Source organism: Ipomoea nil, unplaced genomic scaffold, assembly GCF_001879475.1.
Source record: "Ipomoea nil cultivar Tokyo-kokei standard unplaced genomic scaffold, Asagao_1.1 scaffold2006, whole genome shotgun sequence".
Lineage (NCBI taxonomy): Eukaryota > Viridiplantae > Streptophyta > Magnoliopsida > Solanales > Convolvulaceae > Ipomoea > Ipomoea nil.
In genome coordinates this window covers 18682-35999 of record NW_017618434.1, presented here as the reverse complement: position 1 = coordinate 35999, position 17318 = coordinate 18682, and the positions used below count along the sequence as shown (strand labels likewise).

Below are 17318 nucleotides of genomic sequence, written 5' to 3'. Positions count from 1 at the left end.
ATACATAGGTTTTCTTTAATAAATTAATAACATGTTAATGTTGTAATTTTGTGCCCGTTGGCATGTTAGCTCATAACCGGTGAGTTTGCAGGACAGATAGTTCCAAAATATAGTAAACAAAGAAAATAAATTGCATAGAATAATATGCAACAACAACCAAAAATAAATTGCATAGAAATAGTTATTTTAAGGGTAAAAATATCAATTGAACACTCAAGGAGGAAAAATTGCTACTTTTAAAATAGTTGAATGAGCAAATGTGGATGCATGAATAACTCAAAAAGGGATTGGGGTTCAACCTTTTGGAAGAATGAATAACTCAGGAAGAAAAAGTTCTATAATCCTATAATTTAGGAAAGAAAAGTATCAATTTTCTTTTAAAACACCAAAACAATATTATTTAGGATCGTGTCTAGGTGGACATTTTGGGTTTCGGTTCGGTTTAAAAAAAAAAAAAACCTTAAACCGTTCGGTTTAACATTAGAGTTCGGTTCGATTTGAAATGGTTCAATTTCGGTTCAGTTTGAAACGGTTCGATTTAAAATCTCCAAATTTCAACATTTCTTAATTTTTTGAACACACTATCAAACAATACATATTCACATAATCACATAATCCATATACAAAATCTAAATATTATATATATATATAAAATAGCAATTCAAAGTTCAAACATACTACTAAGTACTAATTGTGAGGTAAAAGAACAATTGCAACAAACAACAAAAGTACAAAGTAGAGAACAAGTTATAAAGAAATTAAATTAAAAATTTAAGAGAGATACTAGTAAGAATAGGAACTGAACGACGGAGCAGGCATAAGGGACTTAGAGTTACTTCTTTATTATTATTATTATTATTATTATTATTATTATTATTATTATTATTTTTGAAATAAAAGAGGTAATTCATTAATCATACGATCGATGAAAAGTTTACAATAAGATTGATAGAATGATAAAATATTCTTATAATCAGACATTGACACAAATTTTCAATGCTACACAAAACTTGAATCTCTGACTGTTTTTTAAGATTGAAGCTGAATTCGTTTGGAGAACCTGAAGCTTCTTTGATATTGTTAAAGATCTTGCTACCCAAGTCTAACTCTATTGCAGCTCTTCTGTCCATGGACAATATTTCCATTAATATGAACTGCATATCAAGGTTCAGATTTTCTTCGGTGCTGGATGAAGCAAACATACTCCATTATCAGAAAAATTGTTTCACCTCATGAAAAAAGAAGTCGCCAAATAAATTGTCCATTATTATTATTATTATTATTATTATTATTATTATTATTATTATTATTATTATTATTAAAACCAAACGGTATTCAATTCGGTTCGATTTTTATCAAACCGTTCGATTCGGTTCGATTTACAAGAATTTTGAACCGTTCGATTTATCGGTATATTATTTGTTTGGTTCGGTTATAATAAATCGAACTGAATTGCCACCCCTAATCGTGTCCATACATTTATTTTGCCATAATTCTACTTTCTCTATAGATATAAAATTGCATTCAGCACTTTCAGAAAAACAATCATTATTGTGTGAACCATGGTTCACACAAACTGTGTGAATTGTACTTTGTATACTATATAAAATAATGTACATATTAAAAATGTATTTTGTATTCAAGAAAAATATATTATTTAAATACTAAAAATATATATATTATTTTATATAGTATACATCCAATACATAAATAATATACTTTTAATATATTAAAATGTACTTTCTTTTACGATTCATACAACACTAGCTGGGTGGATAGTCCAAACAAATAATTTGCCCCCGACAAGAAGAAAAACATCCCATCGTTACACGATCGATCCAAACAAAAGCGAGCGAAGCCCAACGCCGGAAATCCCATCCTCCTCAATCTCGACGACTACCTAAACTCAACCCATCGACTAACAAGTAACAACAACGAAAAATCTATTCTCTTCCTCGATGCACTGAAGTTGAACGGGCAATTGTACAGTCTGTGGCGTACCTTTTTTGACGGTATTATTTCTATCTCATACTGTGGATTTCAAGCTAGGTTTTATAATTGTGCTATCTGAATCTGTAGTTTTGGTATTATTTCTATCTCATACTGTGGATTTCAAGCTAGGGTTTATCATTTTACTGTGTGAATCTGTACTTTTTTCTTTGACTCTTTGTATGATTGTTGGATTATTCATTGAGGTTTTTGTGAATTTTGCGTTTTAATATTGGTTCCCTAACTTAGCAGCCCATCACTGCTATGGACCTTTTAAAATTTTAATATTTCTCTTGAATTACAAATAAAGCTCTGTGGAATATTTGAATTTGATTAAAGTATGTTCTTGAATCTTGATATCATGAAAAATGTGTTAATGGTTAGTTGAATTAACATGCATTTCATCACTGCTTATACTAGACTCTGCTCTGAACAGGCTTAGCTTCAGGGTAATTGTTTTCTACCTAAGATGTTGTTATCAAGATTCAAGAGCAGTTGTATGATCTGATAATTGGATTTTATTATCAGATGTATAGGATGAGAAGGAAAGAATGTATAAAAAATGATTAAATAAGCTTCAAAGAGAAATTATATGAATTTTGCTAGGCCACTTTTTCTTTTGCTACTAACATTCTTACTGTTGACAACCATTATATCTTCTGAAATACAGCAGTTATGCACCCTTTTTTGTTAACAAATTTTAATAATACTAATTTCATTTTCACATGTTGAGTATCAATTCTTCAATGTTAATTTCATAAATAAATGGTGTTTGTAGATAATTTAAAGATGGAACACGCAAACACTTGAAAATATTTATAAAATTTGTTAATGATTATTGTGATGACTTGTTTAATCATGTTGCATTTGTGTGTGTGTTACTCAATGATATATATAAGTAATCACATTGTACTTTCATATTCATAAAACTCTCATAAGTGATTTTATGAAGTTGATAGTTAATAAGGACTTTAATGGAAGTTGTAGAATCACAGAATAGATTAAGCAAAGAAAATAGGAAATTTGCAGAGAATAGAAAAGAAGAAGGGAGTGTTTGAGAGAGAAAATACTCAAATAGTACTATATAGATAAATCCTGCAGTTGGAATCTAATCTTGCTGTACAGTCACTAGCCTATTTAATCAGACAACATCGTCTGATCTTGCAACTGCCTGCCTGCCCTCCAATGACTTCTTCTTCACACTACATTGTTTTAGTCCTAGTAGACAATTTCCAGCTAATTTAGTCCCTTCCTCCATTTCCTCATTATTTACTTCAGGCCTTCAGGGACTTGGGTTGTAACAGAACTTTCTACATTGATGAACATAACAATGATATGGGCATGTATAGTTGTCTATCACTCGGACAGACTTCCGATCAAAGTACCAATCTCTGAATAGTTCATCATATGTCTGATAATAACAAAGAACACATATGAATTAGTGACACTTTCATGTTTTCTAAAGAATGATTCTATTTAAAATTAGCATTCACATTTTTAAATTAAAGCAATTTTCTATCATCTGTATGTGGACCTTTTTAAATGGTTTAATATCAATATTGTGTATGTAGCCAGTAATGATATTACTTAATATTTATCTTCTTTTGTCATTAATAAAATAAAAAGCTGATGTATCTCATATACCTTTTTAGTCCCAGGTACAGGGAAATACCAAGAAGGGTCAAATAGCCTAGTGTGAGCAAATGGAGAGGTAATCAACAATCCATTCTTGGAGTTTTTACCTCCATTAGGCAAAACAGGTAGGAGCTCTGTCCTAAGATCTGGAATTATATAAACATATATTAATCAGTAATTAATTATCATAAAAACTTCATCAATGACTAATTAACTTTAGTTACTTTATGTAATTGAAATGTATGTATAGAATAAAAATGTACTTATCCTAACCTTGCATTGCCTTTAATTGATTTGAGGAGCAATTCCTCTGTTCAATGCAAGTGACAAAATCTTTTCCCAAAGTATACTCAATCTGCAATATGGAAATTTATAAATGATTTAGAATTAGGTTAGTGCATTTCACTAAAAAATTAAAAATGACACATTCTTGTGAAACGCGAATAGCATCAATATAATTATAAAATTATTAACACTAAATTATAATTATTAACACTAAATATAAATGTCCTTTAATAATAAATTAAACTAAACTCTATACCTTTATTAAATTGAAAAAGCAAAATTAAATACTCTTGAATATATAGATTAATACTCCACTTCTTTGGTGAGACTTGATCACTTAAATCAGAGAGAAGAATTAAGTAATTAAACTACTCATTTAGTCATTTATAAGTTATTTTTAATAAATTATAACTCATTTAGCTCAAGAGTATTTAATAAATTATAACTCATTCAGCTTTGGGTGTGGGAAAAAGATCAAACCTGTACTCGATCAAATTCAGACATGAAGAAGAAAATAGGCGTTTTAATGTTGGCCAACAAGTTTGGAGGGAAGAAACACTGCAAAAATTAAGCAGAGATTAAGCTTTTTTTTTTTTTTTTTTTTTTTTTTTTTTGGTAGTTAAATTCGAGAGTATTGCATGGGCATTAAACTATGAAGGCATTTAAGTTGAGAATTACCAATTCTGCACTTAATTTTGTAGTGCATGATTCAGGCAAAGCAGTTTTTGACCCCTGGTTAAACAAAAAGATATTAAAATGCTTGGAAGTTAGAAGTTATATATACTGAAGAAACTATGTAAGAAAATTACAAGAATGTAGTTAATATAGAAAGTTTGAATATGCTTTAATTTATTGTGGGATTGAGGATATGATTCAAGAGGAATACCTGTATCTTGGTCAAGGCTTCAAAGTAGGATAGGAATTGGTTTCCTTGGCTGTGGTTTTTACTGTTAAAAGTTGCACATGCAAAGTTTAATATATATCATCAAAGTAAGAATTCCTTTAATTAATAAGTACAAGATTTCATATGTATATAAGAATAAAATTAACTTACGCCAAGAAAAAATAACCACCATCAGACAAGCATTTTACTCGAGAAGCAGAGGGTATGAGACCTCTAAATCTGTCACAGTAAATAGCAGTAGCAACACCACCCGCTGAACTACCAGCTAATATGGCCTATATTTATTTAAAATTTCAAAATTAAATACAAAATTGTTTAGAAACTGTAATCCTGAACTTACCACTCACATAAACAAAAATGACATTATAAAATTGCAAAATAAATTAAATTCACATCAGTACACAATAAGTTACTTTTAAAAAACAGCATATATAAAGATTATTGACTTTTTAAAGCAAGTAATACTGTGATGTTAAACATTTTTGTGCTTTGTAAAATCAGAAATGCTCACATTTCTTGCATTTCCCATTCCAAGGCCTAGTAGCTCTTCCATTACAGCCTTGAAGATTCTTGCACCTCTTAAATAAATTGTATCGCCCTGAAAAAAACAAAATTTTATGAAGTGCAAGTGTAAACCTCTTAAATCATAAGTAGGAATTTAATATATTTATATGATTAATGTACAGTACAAATGAATTAATGAAAATACTAAGAAGCAGGTTCATACATTTTCATCAGTTATTTTAGAGTTGCTCGTAAACGATGATGCATCACAATACCTAACAACAACTCTATTCCAGTTGAAGAAGTCTGAACATTTTGTAGCACAAAGACATCTTAGTTAAAAACAAGGGACGGAGAAAATTAAAATGAAGTAATATACATATAGTTTTGACATACATACCAGGATTTTTTTGTTTTTCGTTGCTGAAAATATAACCAAAAGTTATTGGTTTAGGGTCTGTGCCAACTCCTTTATTTTTAATATAAGCGTTGCAATTAGCAAAATCACTACACCACCCTCCTCCCTGCAATCAAGGTATTAAAAATGAATTAAACATTTTGGATATATTCATAATCATGAAATAAATAATTAACGAGTGGAAGTCATGAAAAACATTTACGATACAAGATATATAATACTTGTACGTAGTAAATAATTATTTACAACTCAAATATTATATATCATACTTAAGTTTGAAGTCTTACAGGAAGATACACAATCCAATTTTTACTACCCTTGCCAAATCCTTTGGAGTAGTAGTAGGTTGCTGGATTTCCATGTAGGCAAACTAAAAAAGAAAAAATTGAAATGACGAATTTTCATTAGCTAATATATTTATGAACATTTATTTGTTTTTTTTTTAGGGTCTTAAAGAAGAATTACCGGCACCACGATCAATGGTAACTAGAGTTGGATTCACCAAACTATGGTTACCTGAAAAGCAATCTTATTAGCCATTACATAAATACAATATACACATGTATATTTATATGAGCCATGCCATCTATTGCTTACCATTGATACGACGAGCAAGAGAAGGAGCAAGGTCTGCAGATGCTGTAATTATTAAAAGAGATGAAAAAAGAAGACAAAACTAATGTTAAATATAGTATATAGACTAGTAAAAACATAAGAATCAAATTAATCATTAAATCCAACTTAAAATTCTTCTCTTATTTATGAAACAAAAATGTTGCAAAATAAAATAAATAGAAAATGAAAGAAACATATATACTTACAGCCTCCAGCCAAAACAACAACAACACTGATGAGTATTATGAATATCTTCATTTCCACTCCCTGTGAAAAATAAAAAAAAAAATTTGTGTTTGTAAGTTGGAGTGAAGGTGAAAATGGAAAAGGACATTTCACTGATTTTTTTTAAAAAAAAAACTTTGAAATTGAAAAGATGTACAAATCTATGGGGCTTCGTAAAAGTAGCTTCAATTGTCTATGCAGAGAAAGACTAAGAGAGAGACTGGATTGCAGATGTGAAGAAGGAAGATAAAGTGTAGAGGAGAGAGTGTGAGTTGGGGATGTGAAAGAGAGGTGTTAAGCTACACTATTAAAACTAGCTTCAATAGCCTATGCAGAGAGAGACTGAGAGGAGAGACTGAAATTTATGGATGTGAAAGAGAGGTGTTAAGAGCTACACTATTTATAGAGAAGCCAAGCACTTGAGGCTCAGCAATTTAACAAATAGTGTAGTAAATTCAATGGGAAGAAGAGCATTTATTGCTTGCAGCTGTCACCTAGTAGCTAGATATCATCATACTTTGAAGCTTTGATTTCTTTTTTTTTTTTTTTTTTTTTAAATCAATATATATATATATATATGATTATAACGACAGTTGATTAACTTTAGTTAATACAATTATATTAACAAATACAATGATACTATCTTTAAATTAATTTAGCGTACACAACAATTATAGGAAAGGACAGAGTGCATTTGTTGACTAATAGCATAATAGGACTATATGTTTTTTTAAAAAATAAAAATAAAATTCATATATGTCAAGCTATTAGAAATACATAAGGCATTATTTCTACTTTTTATTTTGAAACCATATTAAGTGATTTTCTTTGAGGTCGAATGCATATGATACAATAGTATCAATAGTACTTACTACTTAGTGTCATCAAAATTATTATATATGATACTATCAACACTAAACTAATAAAAACTCATAAAACATTTTTTTTAAATGGTAGAGTATGTATTTTAAATTAGAAAAAAAAAAAAAAAAAAAAAGCAACAGTATGTTTGTATATTGTGCTTTAATTAATTAGTGTACTTTTTTTTTTTTTTGGTATACATGAAATCAGTCATTTATGCCTTAGTACTCCAATTAACATTTTTTAAATCTTTTACTCTATTTATTATTTTTAATGGTTTTACGTTTAACTATTATGATTAATATATATATATATATATATATATATATATATATATATATATATATATATATATATATATATATATATATATATAAAATAGTAGAATGCATTTCACTATAAATCCAGTTTACAAAGATGTCAAAAACTAATAAGGTGAGTGTTAACCTAGGAAAAGATTGAATCCCTAGACTTGGGTTTAGGGTAGCCATGAACAATAAATGACTTTCGTACCATAATGCTTTGAGGACTCCCATCCATACGATTTTATTTTATTTTTTTATTTTTTTGTTTTTTTGAAAACTTTCCATACTACTTGTTTACATTGCATGTGCTCTCATTTACATGTCTTATAAAGTTTTGACAAATAGGGCATTTGCAAAAGGAGAACAACGAAAGTGGAATTTCACGTACCGCCTTGTAAAAAATATTCATTTTATAACTTAATCGATCATTTATAAAGTTAATGGTGCTATTTAATTTAAACATAATAAAGTAATCATAATATATTTTTTTTTCCTAAGTTTTTTTTATATGAATTAAAAAAAAAAAAAAAAAAAAAAAAAAAAAAAAAAAAAAAAAACTGGTTGGGATTTAGGGTAGTCATGAACAATAAATGAGTTTCGTACCTTAATGCTTTGAGGGTTCCCATCCATACGGTTTTTTTTTTTTTTTTTTTTTTTTTGAAAACTTTCCATACTAATTGTTAACACTGCATGTGCTCTCATTTACAGGTCTTCTAAAGTTTTGATAAATGTGACATTTGCGAAAGGAGAACAACAAAAATGGAATTTCACGTACTGCCTTGTAAAAAAGTATTCATTTTATAACTTAATCGTTCATTTATAAAGTTAATGTTGCTATTTAATTTAAACATAATAAATTAATCATAACAAATTTTTTTTATATTCCTAAGTTATTAAAACAAAAAAAAAAAAAAAAAAATCTATCACTACTCACTAGGGACTGCATTATTTTATTTTCCTAAAGTTACGTTAAGCTAACTATATAAAGAAAGATCTCAAGAAGGGTGGCCTCATGTATAAATATCAATAATTATTTTGCATTAATTTAAGCCATACATATATTCCCAATCAAGTTCTAACAGCTACCTACAAGCTTGGAAAGAGCGTAGAAGGCCTTACACTATACCTAATTTGATGTGGTTGAATGGTAAGTGGTAACCTATATTTAAGATTACAGATAAATGCAATATATATTGCTATTTTAGAAGGCATGTCGTCATAATAATTTTAATTCACTTCACCTTAAGAATATTTTAGTTTCTAACATTATTATTATTATTATTATTATTATTATTATTATTATTATTGAACATAATATGTAATACACGTTCGCTAAATAAAATGCTAAAAAAAGTTTACTGTTTCTCTTATTTTCACTAATTTTTTCAAAGACTTGATTATTTACAATGTAGTATTTGTTCTATTTCAACCCAAAGAATCAACACCCCATTACCGGGGTTTGATCTTATGATCAGCCATTTAAAATAGTAATAGAGATGTGATCACATTACATAGTATGTAGTCTCTACCAAAAAAAAATTACATAGTATGTAGTTGGTCCTTATTTCAACTAATTTAGTGGCAAAATCATGGCCAATGACATTGTGATCTAGTGGCATGAAGTGACTCTGTCAAATGGGGGAGGTAATGGGTTTGAGTCCAGTGAAGACAGTATTGGCTCTTTGTGTTTCAATAGGTTGAGAAAGTAACTATGAACAGATATTACATTGTAACAGAGGCAGTATAGCACTAAAAAAAAAAAAAAAGTGACAAATCATGAATATGTCATAATCAAGTTAACATATATAGACTATAGTTAAAGCTAAGGAGAGTTAGATGCCAATTAATCCTTAATTTATATAGAAACTATTTAAGGCTAGGGTAACTAGTTGCTAATATGTGTATACATAGTGCATGTATTCGGTAACATTGAAGCCTATTATAAAGGTTGCTTGCATGTATTCAAGTAACATTGAATTTATTGGTAAAGGGGATGGGGTAATGAAAATGCAAAAGGAGAAGGAAAGATGTAAATGGGCAATTTGAATTTATTGGTACGAGGGGATGGGTGTAATGAAAATAATGCAAAAGGAGAAGGAAAGTTGTAAATGTGCATGCTTCAGCTAAATAAGGAATGTTGTGGTAACCCATTGATTCAAAGCAAATTCTCTGTCCATTTTCAATTTTTTATTATTATTACAATTTGTCAAATAAAAAGCTTCCTAGTAGATAAAATAATGTAATTTTTTTATGGGTAAATTATTTCAATGTCACACTCCTTAGACTAACCACTAATACAAAACTAATTAACCATTTGAGATTATTGTAATAGACGTTAATTTTTCATCTTGTTTAAAACCAAATATCACTTTTTGCTCCCAAGTGCAACTTAATTCTTCAATTAAAAAAAATAAATAATAAATTATAGGTTTCTTCAAAAAAAAAAAATAAATAAATTATAGGTACTTGCTCTTCAATTTCAACTCTGATCCTTTGAAATATCAAGTTTTTGAGTGAAGAGAGAAATTTATAGCCACTATCCGAGGGTATGTACTGGTTAAGTCCTGCCTTGTGACCTTAGCAGGAAATGATTCACAGGGAGCTAAAACACCCTACGTTGTCCATAACTGATCAACTCAAACCAAAAAAGTCAATAAGTCGTAATAATCACAACTCGAGGATATGCACTAGGTAAATTCCACATTGTGACCCAAACTGGTAAACCAACTTATGTGGTCCTAACTCTTAAATGATCACCTCAAATTAAGAATGTTAATAAATCATTTTTATTGAAAATCAAACTTGTAACTTTATAGTTTTAATGCAATCATTCAAAACAAATCCTTTGAACCAAAATTAAACAACAATGATGCAGTGGATAGCCAATATACATATATAGGACCAATATAGATGAAATGTGCTTGAAGTAACTCGAAAACACAGTGGCTTCTAAGGTAGTGGATGAACATTCCAAACATCATTTAAAATATTTCTAGACTCACCGAACACATCCCTAGACATTGCATTTTACAGGATTAAGAACAAGTAAAATGAAAATTCAATTGAATGATTGATACAACTCCTATGAATGTAATTAGTTGGGTTATTTTTGTAAAACATTTTTACTTTATAAAATTATTATATTGATTTTTGTATCAAATGTTGGAGCGAAACTAACACTATTGTCTTACGTATTATTTTTATTATATTATCAAATGTAACCGCAATTGAATTGAAATGAAACAGCAATTGAATTGAAATGAAACTGTAGTTGTGTTGAAATGAAACTGCAGTGTATATAAAATGAAACTGAATAACAATTTTATATATTTGAGTGTATATTGTCCAACGAAACTGTAGTCCACAAAGCGTTTTGGACTATGGTCCACGGTATAATTTGCATGTGAAAAAAACCAATTTGACCAGCATTTTGCCTTTTAATTGAACTAGCCCGAAAAAATAATTCATAAACTTAGATTTGTATGTCTATTTTTTAAAGAAAAGGAAGGGTTGGAAGTTAGGATCAGTAAATGGCATGTAATAAATACCAACGAAAGAGATGGGGCAAACACACGTTTTTTTAATTATTACTGACTTTGTAACAATGCAGTATCTGTTTATATATATTTTTTCAACCTATTAAAACACAAAGAGTCAATAACGCCCCCACTAGAACTCTAACCAATGAACTCCCATACACATAGCCTTTTTTGTGGGTATTTTTTTTTTTGTTTCTTTTTTTTTTTTTTTGTTTTGTTTTGTTTTTTTTTTTTTTTTTGTTTTTGTTTTTGTTTTGTTTTTTTTTTTTTTTTTTTTTTTTTTTACCAACGGGCAGATAAGTACGTTCCCACGGTGGAAGGAATTGAATATTAAGGAAAAATGATAACTTTTTTCTTCTATCTTAATTATATATGTTTATAGTGTACGTTGTTTTCATATTAAATATTCATGTATTTTTATTTACCTTTCAATTATTTTAAAAGTTTCAATTTTGTCATTTCATGTTAAATAGATTTTTGTTTGGTTAAAAATAATGATAAAAAAAATATTTCAAATCATTTTCATTCCCTGACAAATTATTATTTATATGTGAAAATCAAATTAAATTTAGAAAAAAAATAACAAACACTATTTGTAAATATTATAATTATAATTTTAAACTAGTTTTTAATAACAAAATAAAGACTTAAACACAAATTTAACAATAATATTTTTTTTTTTACGTTTATTCTAATTTTCACATATAAATACCTAACAATGTTTTAAAGAATAAAAACAAATAAAACATCCATTTTCCTCATATTTTTAACCATCCAAAACCAAGATTGGGAACCTGCAGGCATCTACAATGACTAGAAGCATAGGTTCCCTTAAATCACCTCAACCCTTTTAATGGAAGGAATTGATTACTGCTGATTTTACCAACCTTGAGAACCGCAACTAGCTAGTATTGTAGGGTTCCTAAAATTACTTCCTAAGTTAGTCTGATTATTGGTGGAATTGATTAATGCACCTCCCACCCTATACTATTTATAACTCCATGAATGATGATGACAATTTCTGGAATTTAATTTATGTGGTCACATTATAACCCAAGCTGGTAAATCAACTTGTGTGATCCTAAGTGATGTTAATGTTAAATTTCACACTCCTAAGTGATCACCTCAAATTAAAAATGTTAATAAATTATTTTTATTTGAAAATCAAACTTGTAATGCAATCAGTTAAAACAAATCCTTTGAACCAAAGATGCAATGGATAGCCAATACACATATATAAGACCAATATATATAGATGAAATGTGCTTGAAGTAACTCGAAAACACAGTGACTTCTATGGTAGTGAGTGAACATTCCAACTTCATTTCCAAACTTCAATTCATTTAAAATATTTCTAGACTCATCCACCAAACACATCCCTAGACATTGCATTTTGTGGGATTAAGAACAAGTAACATGAAAATTCAATTGAATGATTGATACAACTCCTATGAATATGATTAGTTGGGTTATTTTTGTAAAACATTGCATTTTGGGTCTGTTGTGTATTTTTTAAAGTTTTATTGCATTTCATTGTGGTGTGTTTTCCTTACACTGTTGGTGCATATTGTTAACATTGTTGTTGTATTCTGAAATTCCGTCGCACGAGAAGACCCCGCCGCATTTGAACTTTTTTCTATATATATATATATATATATATATATATATATATATATATATATATATATATATATATATATATATGTGTGTGTGTGTGTGTGTGTGTGTGTGTGAAAAAACAAATTTAGTTAGCACTTTGCATCTTAATTGGACTAGTCCCAAAAAATATTTCAGAAACTTGGATTTGTACGTCTATTTTTAAAAGAGAAGGAAAATGAAGGGTTGGAAGGTATAGGATCAATAAATGTCATGTAATAAACACAATCCAAAAAATATGGAGCTCTGCCTTTGATTTTTGTAAGAGGAGGACCATGTTGGAAGGCCTGCTTTAGCATTAAATTCATTACCATTATCTTCATTCTCTCATTCTTTTCAACTCCAAAGTGCATGTGTCCTTCTGGCCTATTAATACTATATGTCAATTAAAAGCTTGAAACTATGATGATATCTACTTCGTGATAGCTACATGCAATAAATGCTCTTCTTCCCATTGAATTTACTACAATTAATTTCGGCTAATTATTTTCATACACTATTTGTTAAATTGCTCAGGTCTTTAGCTTTTTAATTAGTATTATTACTCACTAAATTCTTTTCCCTTTCATTTTTATTTGGTGTTAGTTGACTAGTTGTTGCTCCAATTAAATCTCCAAAGGAGGTGGATGGTTGACCAAAAAAATTCTTTTAGTGCAAACAAAATTAACATTTAAAAAATAAATTATAAAAAAAAAACTTTAATTGAGATCTTTTATATGATACCAATATTGATATTTTAAAAAATTAGTAAAACAAAATTACCATATAAAAATACATAAATGACTCCATGTTTGGCGAAAAAGAAAAAAATTATATACACATATCTATATTATATTCAATATTATTTATTTAATTATAAAATAATATTTATAAAACATTAATTTTTTTAGAACATTCTAAACTACCAATAGTATCTGCTCAACAAATTATGCCTATCTGATTAAGATTGGACTCAAATCTGAGATCATCCTTATGAAAAATAACAACGATACTATCACACCACAAGATATTTGGCCTAATAAACCGAATTGGTAATATGGATTCTACGAAAATATTAATTGCCTTTGATTTTTTGTTGGGTTTTGTTACTCACCATTAAATGTCAACAAAGAAATTATAAGCCAAATTGAAGGACGAGGATGAGGACCATTATGGAATGCTAGCTTTGGCACTAAATTCATTACTATTATTGTATTTGTGTGTGTGTTTTATACCATTAATTGGTTTGTTGATAATTTTCTACATTACATTCTATTTCGACTTAAATATCTCATGTCATAATCAATTTAATATATATAGTTAAAGCCAAGGAGTGTTAGATGCTAGTTAATCCTTCAATTTATATAGAAACTAATTAAGGTTAGGATACCTAATTGCTAATAAGTGTATACAAAGTGCATGTTTATTCTTCTTTTTTTTTTTTTTTTTTTTTTTTTTTTTTAACATGGTCCCATTTGCATCCATAATAGTCTAACAATTCCCAACAAGGATGATTAGGTATTCTTATTATCATATCACAATTCATATCTAGAAAATTGGAAACTAGTATGATTTATGGTGTGTGTACATATATATTAGTAAAAATCTAAAATTTTGTAGTGTGTTGTATGTCAATAAAATTTGAAAAAATTTCACTTGGTATTCATAAGTCTTAGAATTATTCATAAAAGTGCAATTAAACACTCGAACTAAAAGAAAAAACTCCAATTAGCTAGACACCTGAAGTTTTAAAAAAATGTAATTAACTCCGTTTGACATGTTATTGCATGTAGCCTTTAGGTTAAAGATAATTGAAATGCCATATCAATATGTGAATTGGGCATCCAAATTATAAAAATATATTGATGCGGCATTCGAATCACCTTTAATTTAACTTGAAGGTTACATGCAATAACATGTCAAATTAAGTTAACTTCACTTTTATTTTTAAAGTTTAGATGTCTAATTAAAACTTTTTATAATTCGAGAGGTTAATTGCATTTTAATGAATAATTCCAGAGCTTATTTCACCCTTATTCCAATTTTATTTTTGTCTTATTTTACCTTAGTATGAAAAATAATAAAATTAAATCCAATTTTTAAGCGCACAGAACTCATAAATAATATTCATATTTCAAAAATTTTAAATGGTTTGCAAAAAATAAGCCTAGCAATTAAATACATGCATAAAATTTGTACTAATAGTTAGGTAGAAATTAAATATCTATGAGGCTGTGAAATTCCGATCCCCTTCCTCATCAAATGCAATGTCTCCCTTCTGCAGATGCAATGTCTAGAGATGTGTAACTTGTAAGCGAAAAATTTGCCAATCATGAAATTAATGATACGAGAATATGTTATCTGTATGGGACTAAATCTATTAGTTTATGTATTTAAAAAAAAAAAAAAACCTATTAGTTTATGTTAAGGAGGATAGCAATACCATGGGACCTACTCGGTATCAACAGATATTAGTTTGAATATTGTCATACGACTAGCTAGCTTGTCGAACATGAATTTCTAAGTACGGTTCGAATTTGTACTATTATATAAGAGTAGGGTTTACCCAATTGTGCCACAAAAGAATTTTTTTTAAAACCAAACTAGAAATAATTATCAAATATGTTACAAAAATTTGAACACGTATTGTAGTTTGCGTATTGGCAAGTCCAATTTTAAAGAATGAGATTAAACACCCCTAAAAATTAAGGATAGGAATATTCTATTTTGAAATTGTATTTCACTTTTGGTCACTATATTATACAAAAGTGTAAAAGTGTAAGTTTACTTTTTAATTATTAAAAGAAAAAATTAAATTAGCTCTTTTTTTTTTTTTTTAATGCTACTGACTCTATTACAATGTAGTATCTGTTCATCTCTACTGAGCCTCAAAATCATAACCTCCCATATGAGAGTCCAACCCAGGTACTATCTGTGCACAAGGTGCTTAACAATTAAATTAACTCTTAATTAGTGTCTTAGTGATAAAAGTTGTTATTTTTCTCTCTCCCTCTCTTTCATACATACATAGGGTGGATTCAAATGAGAATAATTCCCTCCAATAAAAGTATTGAAGAAAGGTCTAGGCCGCATATCAGAGTTCATCAATAGTTGAGACTTTTGGTAAAAAATTATAAAGTCAATTTTATAATTATTAAAAAATTCAAATTTACAATATCTATAAAACTAAATCCATCATTTGTTTCCATAACTTTTTTGCATCACTTAACCATTAATCTAACAATATGCAAGAATCTGATAAGTCATCACTTTTTACTTGAGAGATTGTTTTCGCCTAAACCCTCCCAAATATAAAAATTACACTTACCACATAAATTATAGGCTAAAATAAAGTTTAATTTTCTAATTCTACATTATATTTAATGCTAAACAATATGATATACTTGGAAGCCTATATTCACTACATACTATAATATGTGGAATGTTGAATATTAGAGTTTGTTAAATTTCATTATCTTTCATCTCCTTCAAATCGGTAGTGCATATTGATATTTATAATGATGAGGTTCATTTACTACTATACATAGCCATAATCATTTAGGTACAAGTTAGCTTAACTACAGAATATATATATATATATATATATATATATATATATATATATATATATATATATATATATATATATGTATATATATGTGTATATATACACATATATATATACATATATATACACATATATATACATATATATATATATATATATATATATATATATATATATATATATATATATATGAAAGTTTGTGAAAACGTACTCTCATGTGATAAAAAAATATTTATATAAATCACTGCTTGCTAGTTGTAGGTATAGACATAGGAATAGACCTTTTATAATAGTGATTTTAATTTGGAAAAATACATAGTGTACTCCCACTATATATTTTCAATTTTTTTTATTTCTTCTTGCATATTTTTGATGTAGACACTTTTCTGTGGACCACATGATAAAAATTAATCAATCCTCGTTTGCCACCTCAAAAAGTACAAGCAAGGGAATAGAATTTGAAAGTTGATATAGTAGAACTCTTTAATTCGTTACTATTAAAAATTGTAGTGATGTGATGTGACCCAAAGAATGCTAGGGTTTCTTTTTGATGAGTTGATTGGTATAGGAGTAAATGATACAACTCCAAAAAATTGTGATTGAGTCTCAATAAACAAACTAGTTTTCATTAAACGACAAACCATATATAAATGAATGAGCCTTCTAAAAAAATATATAAATGAATGAATTCATTAATGGTGATGGACCAACCCTAATTAATATTGTACGTACCACCTTGGAAATTCAAGCTAATAACTTGATTGCATTAATTACTATACCGAGCTAGCTACCTAGTATTGTATATGATGACTATGAATGATGATGACCAATCTTG

At 28.1% G+C, this 17318-nt stretch overlaps 1 protein-coding gene and 1 long non-coding RNA gene across 3 annotated transcripts; one reads left to right on the top strand and one right to left on the bottom strand.

The window, feature by feature from the left end:
• Window positions 1–1806: 1806 nt before the first annotated feature.
• On the top strand, window positions 1807–6324 carry LOC109147509. The gene is made up of 3 exons (XR_002048660.1): window positions 1807–2012; window positions 3642–3749; window positions 6182–6324. It is a non-coding gene; the product is annotated as an uncharacterized LOC109147509 (long non-coding RNA).
• Window positions 3055–7064, bottom strand: LOC109147505 (pectin acetylesterase 8-like). Of its 2 annotated transcripts, none has more exons than XM_019295112.1 (15): window positions 6557–7064; window positions 6333–6374; window positions 6201–6251; window positions 6023–6105; window positions 5718–5841; window positions 5541–5623; window positions 5325–5411; window positions 4964–5088; window positions 4796–4856; window positions 4588–4641; window positions 4390–4467; window positions 3898–3979; window positions 3634–3770; window positions 3304–3400; window positions 3055–3269 (listed from the first exon to the last, which is right to left on the bottom strand). In XM_019295112.1, exons 1-15 carry the CDS (start codon window positions 6606–6608, stop codon window positions 3259–3261), a joined length of 1167 nt encoding a protein of 388 aa, XP_019150657.1. In that variant the 5' UTR covers window positions 6609–7064; the 3' UTR covers window positions 3055–3258. The 2 variants fall into 2 exon arrangements, with proteins under 2 accessions (XP_019150657.1, XP_019150656.1); XM_019295111.1 differs by having other exon boundaries at window positions 3055–3400; window positions 6557–6617; window positions 6733–7063.
• Window positions 7065–17318: the final 10254 nt, after the last annotated feature.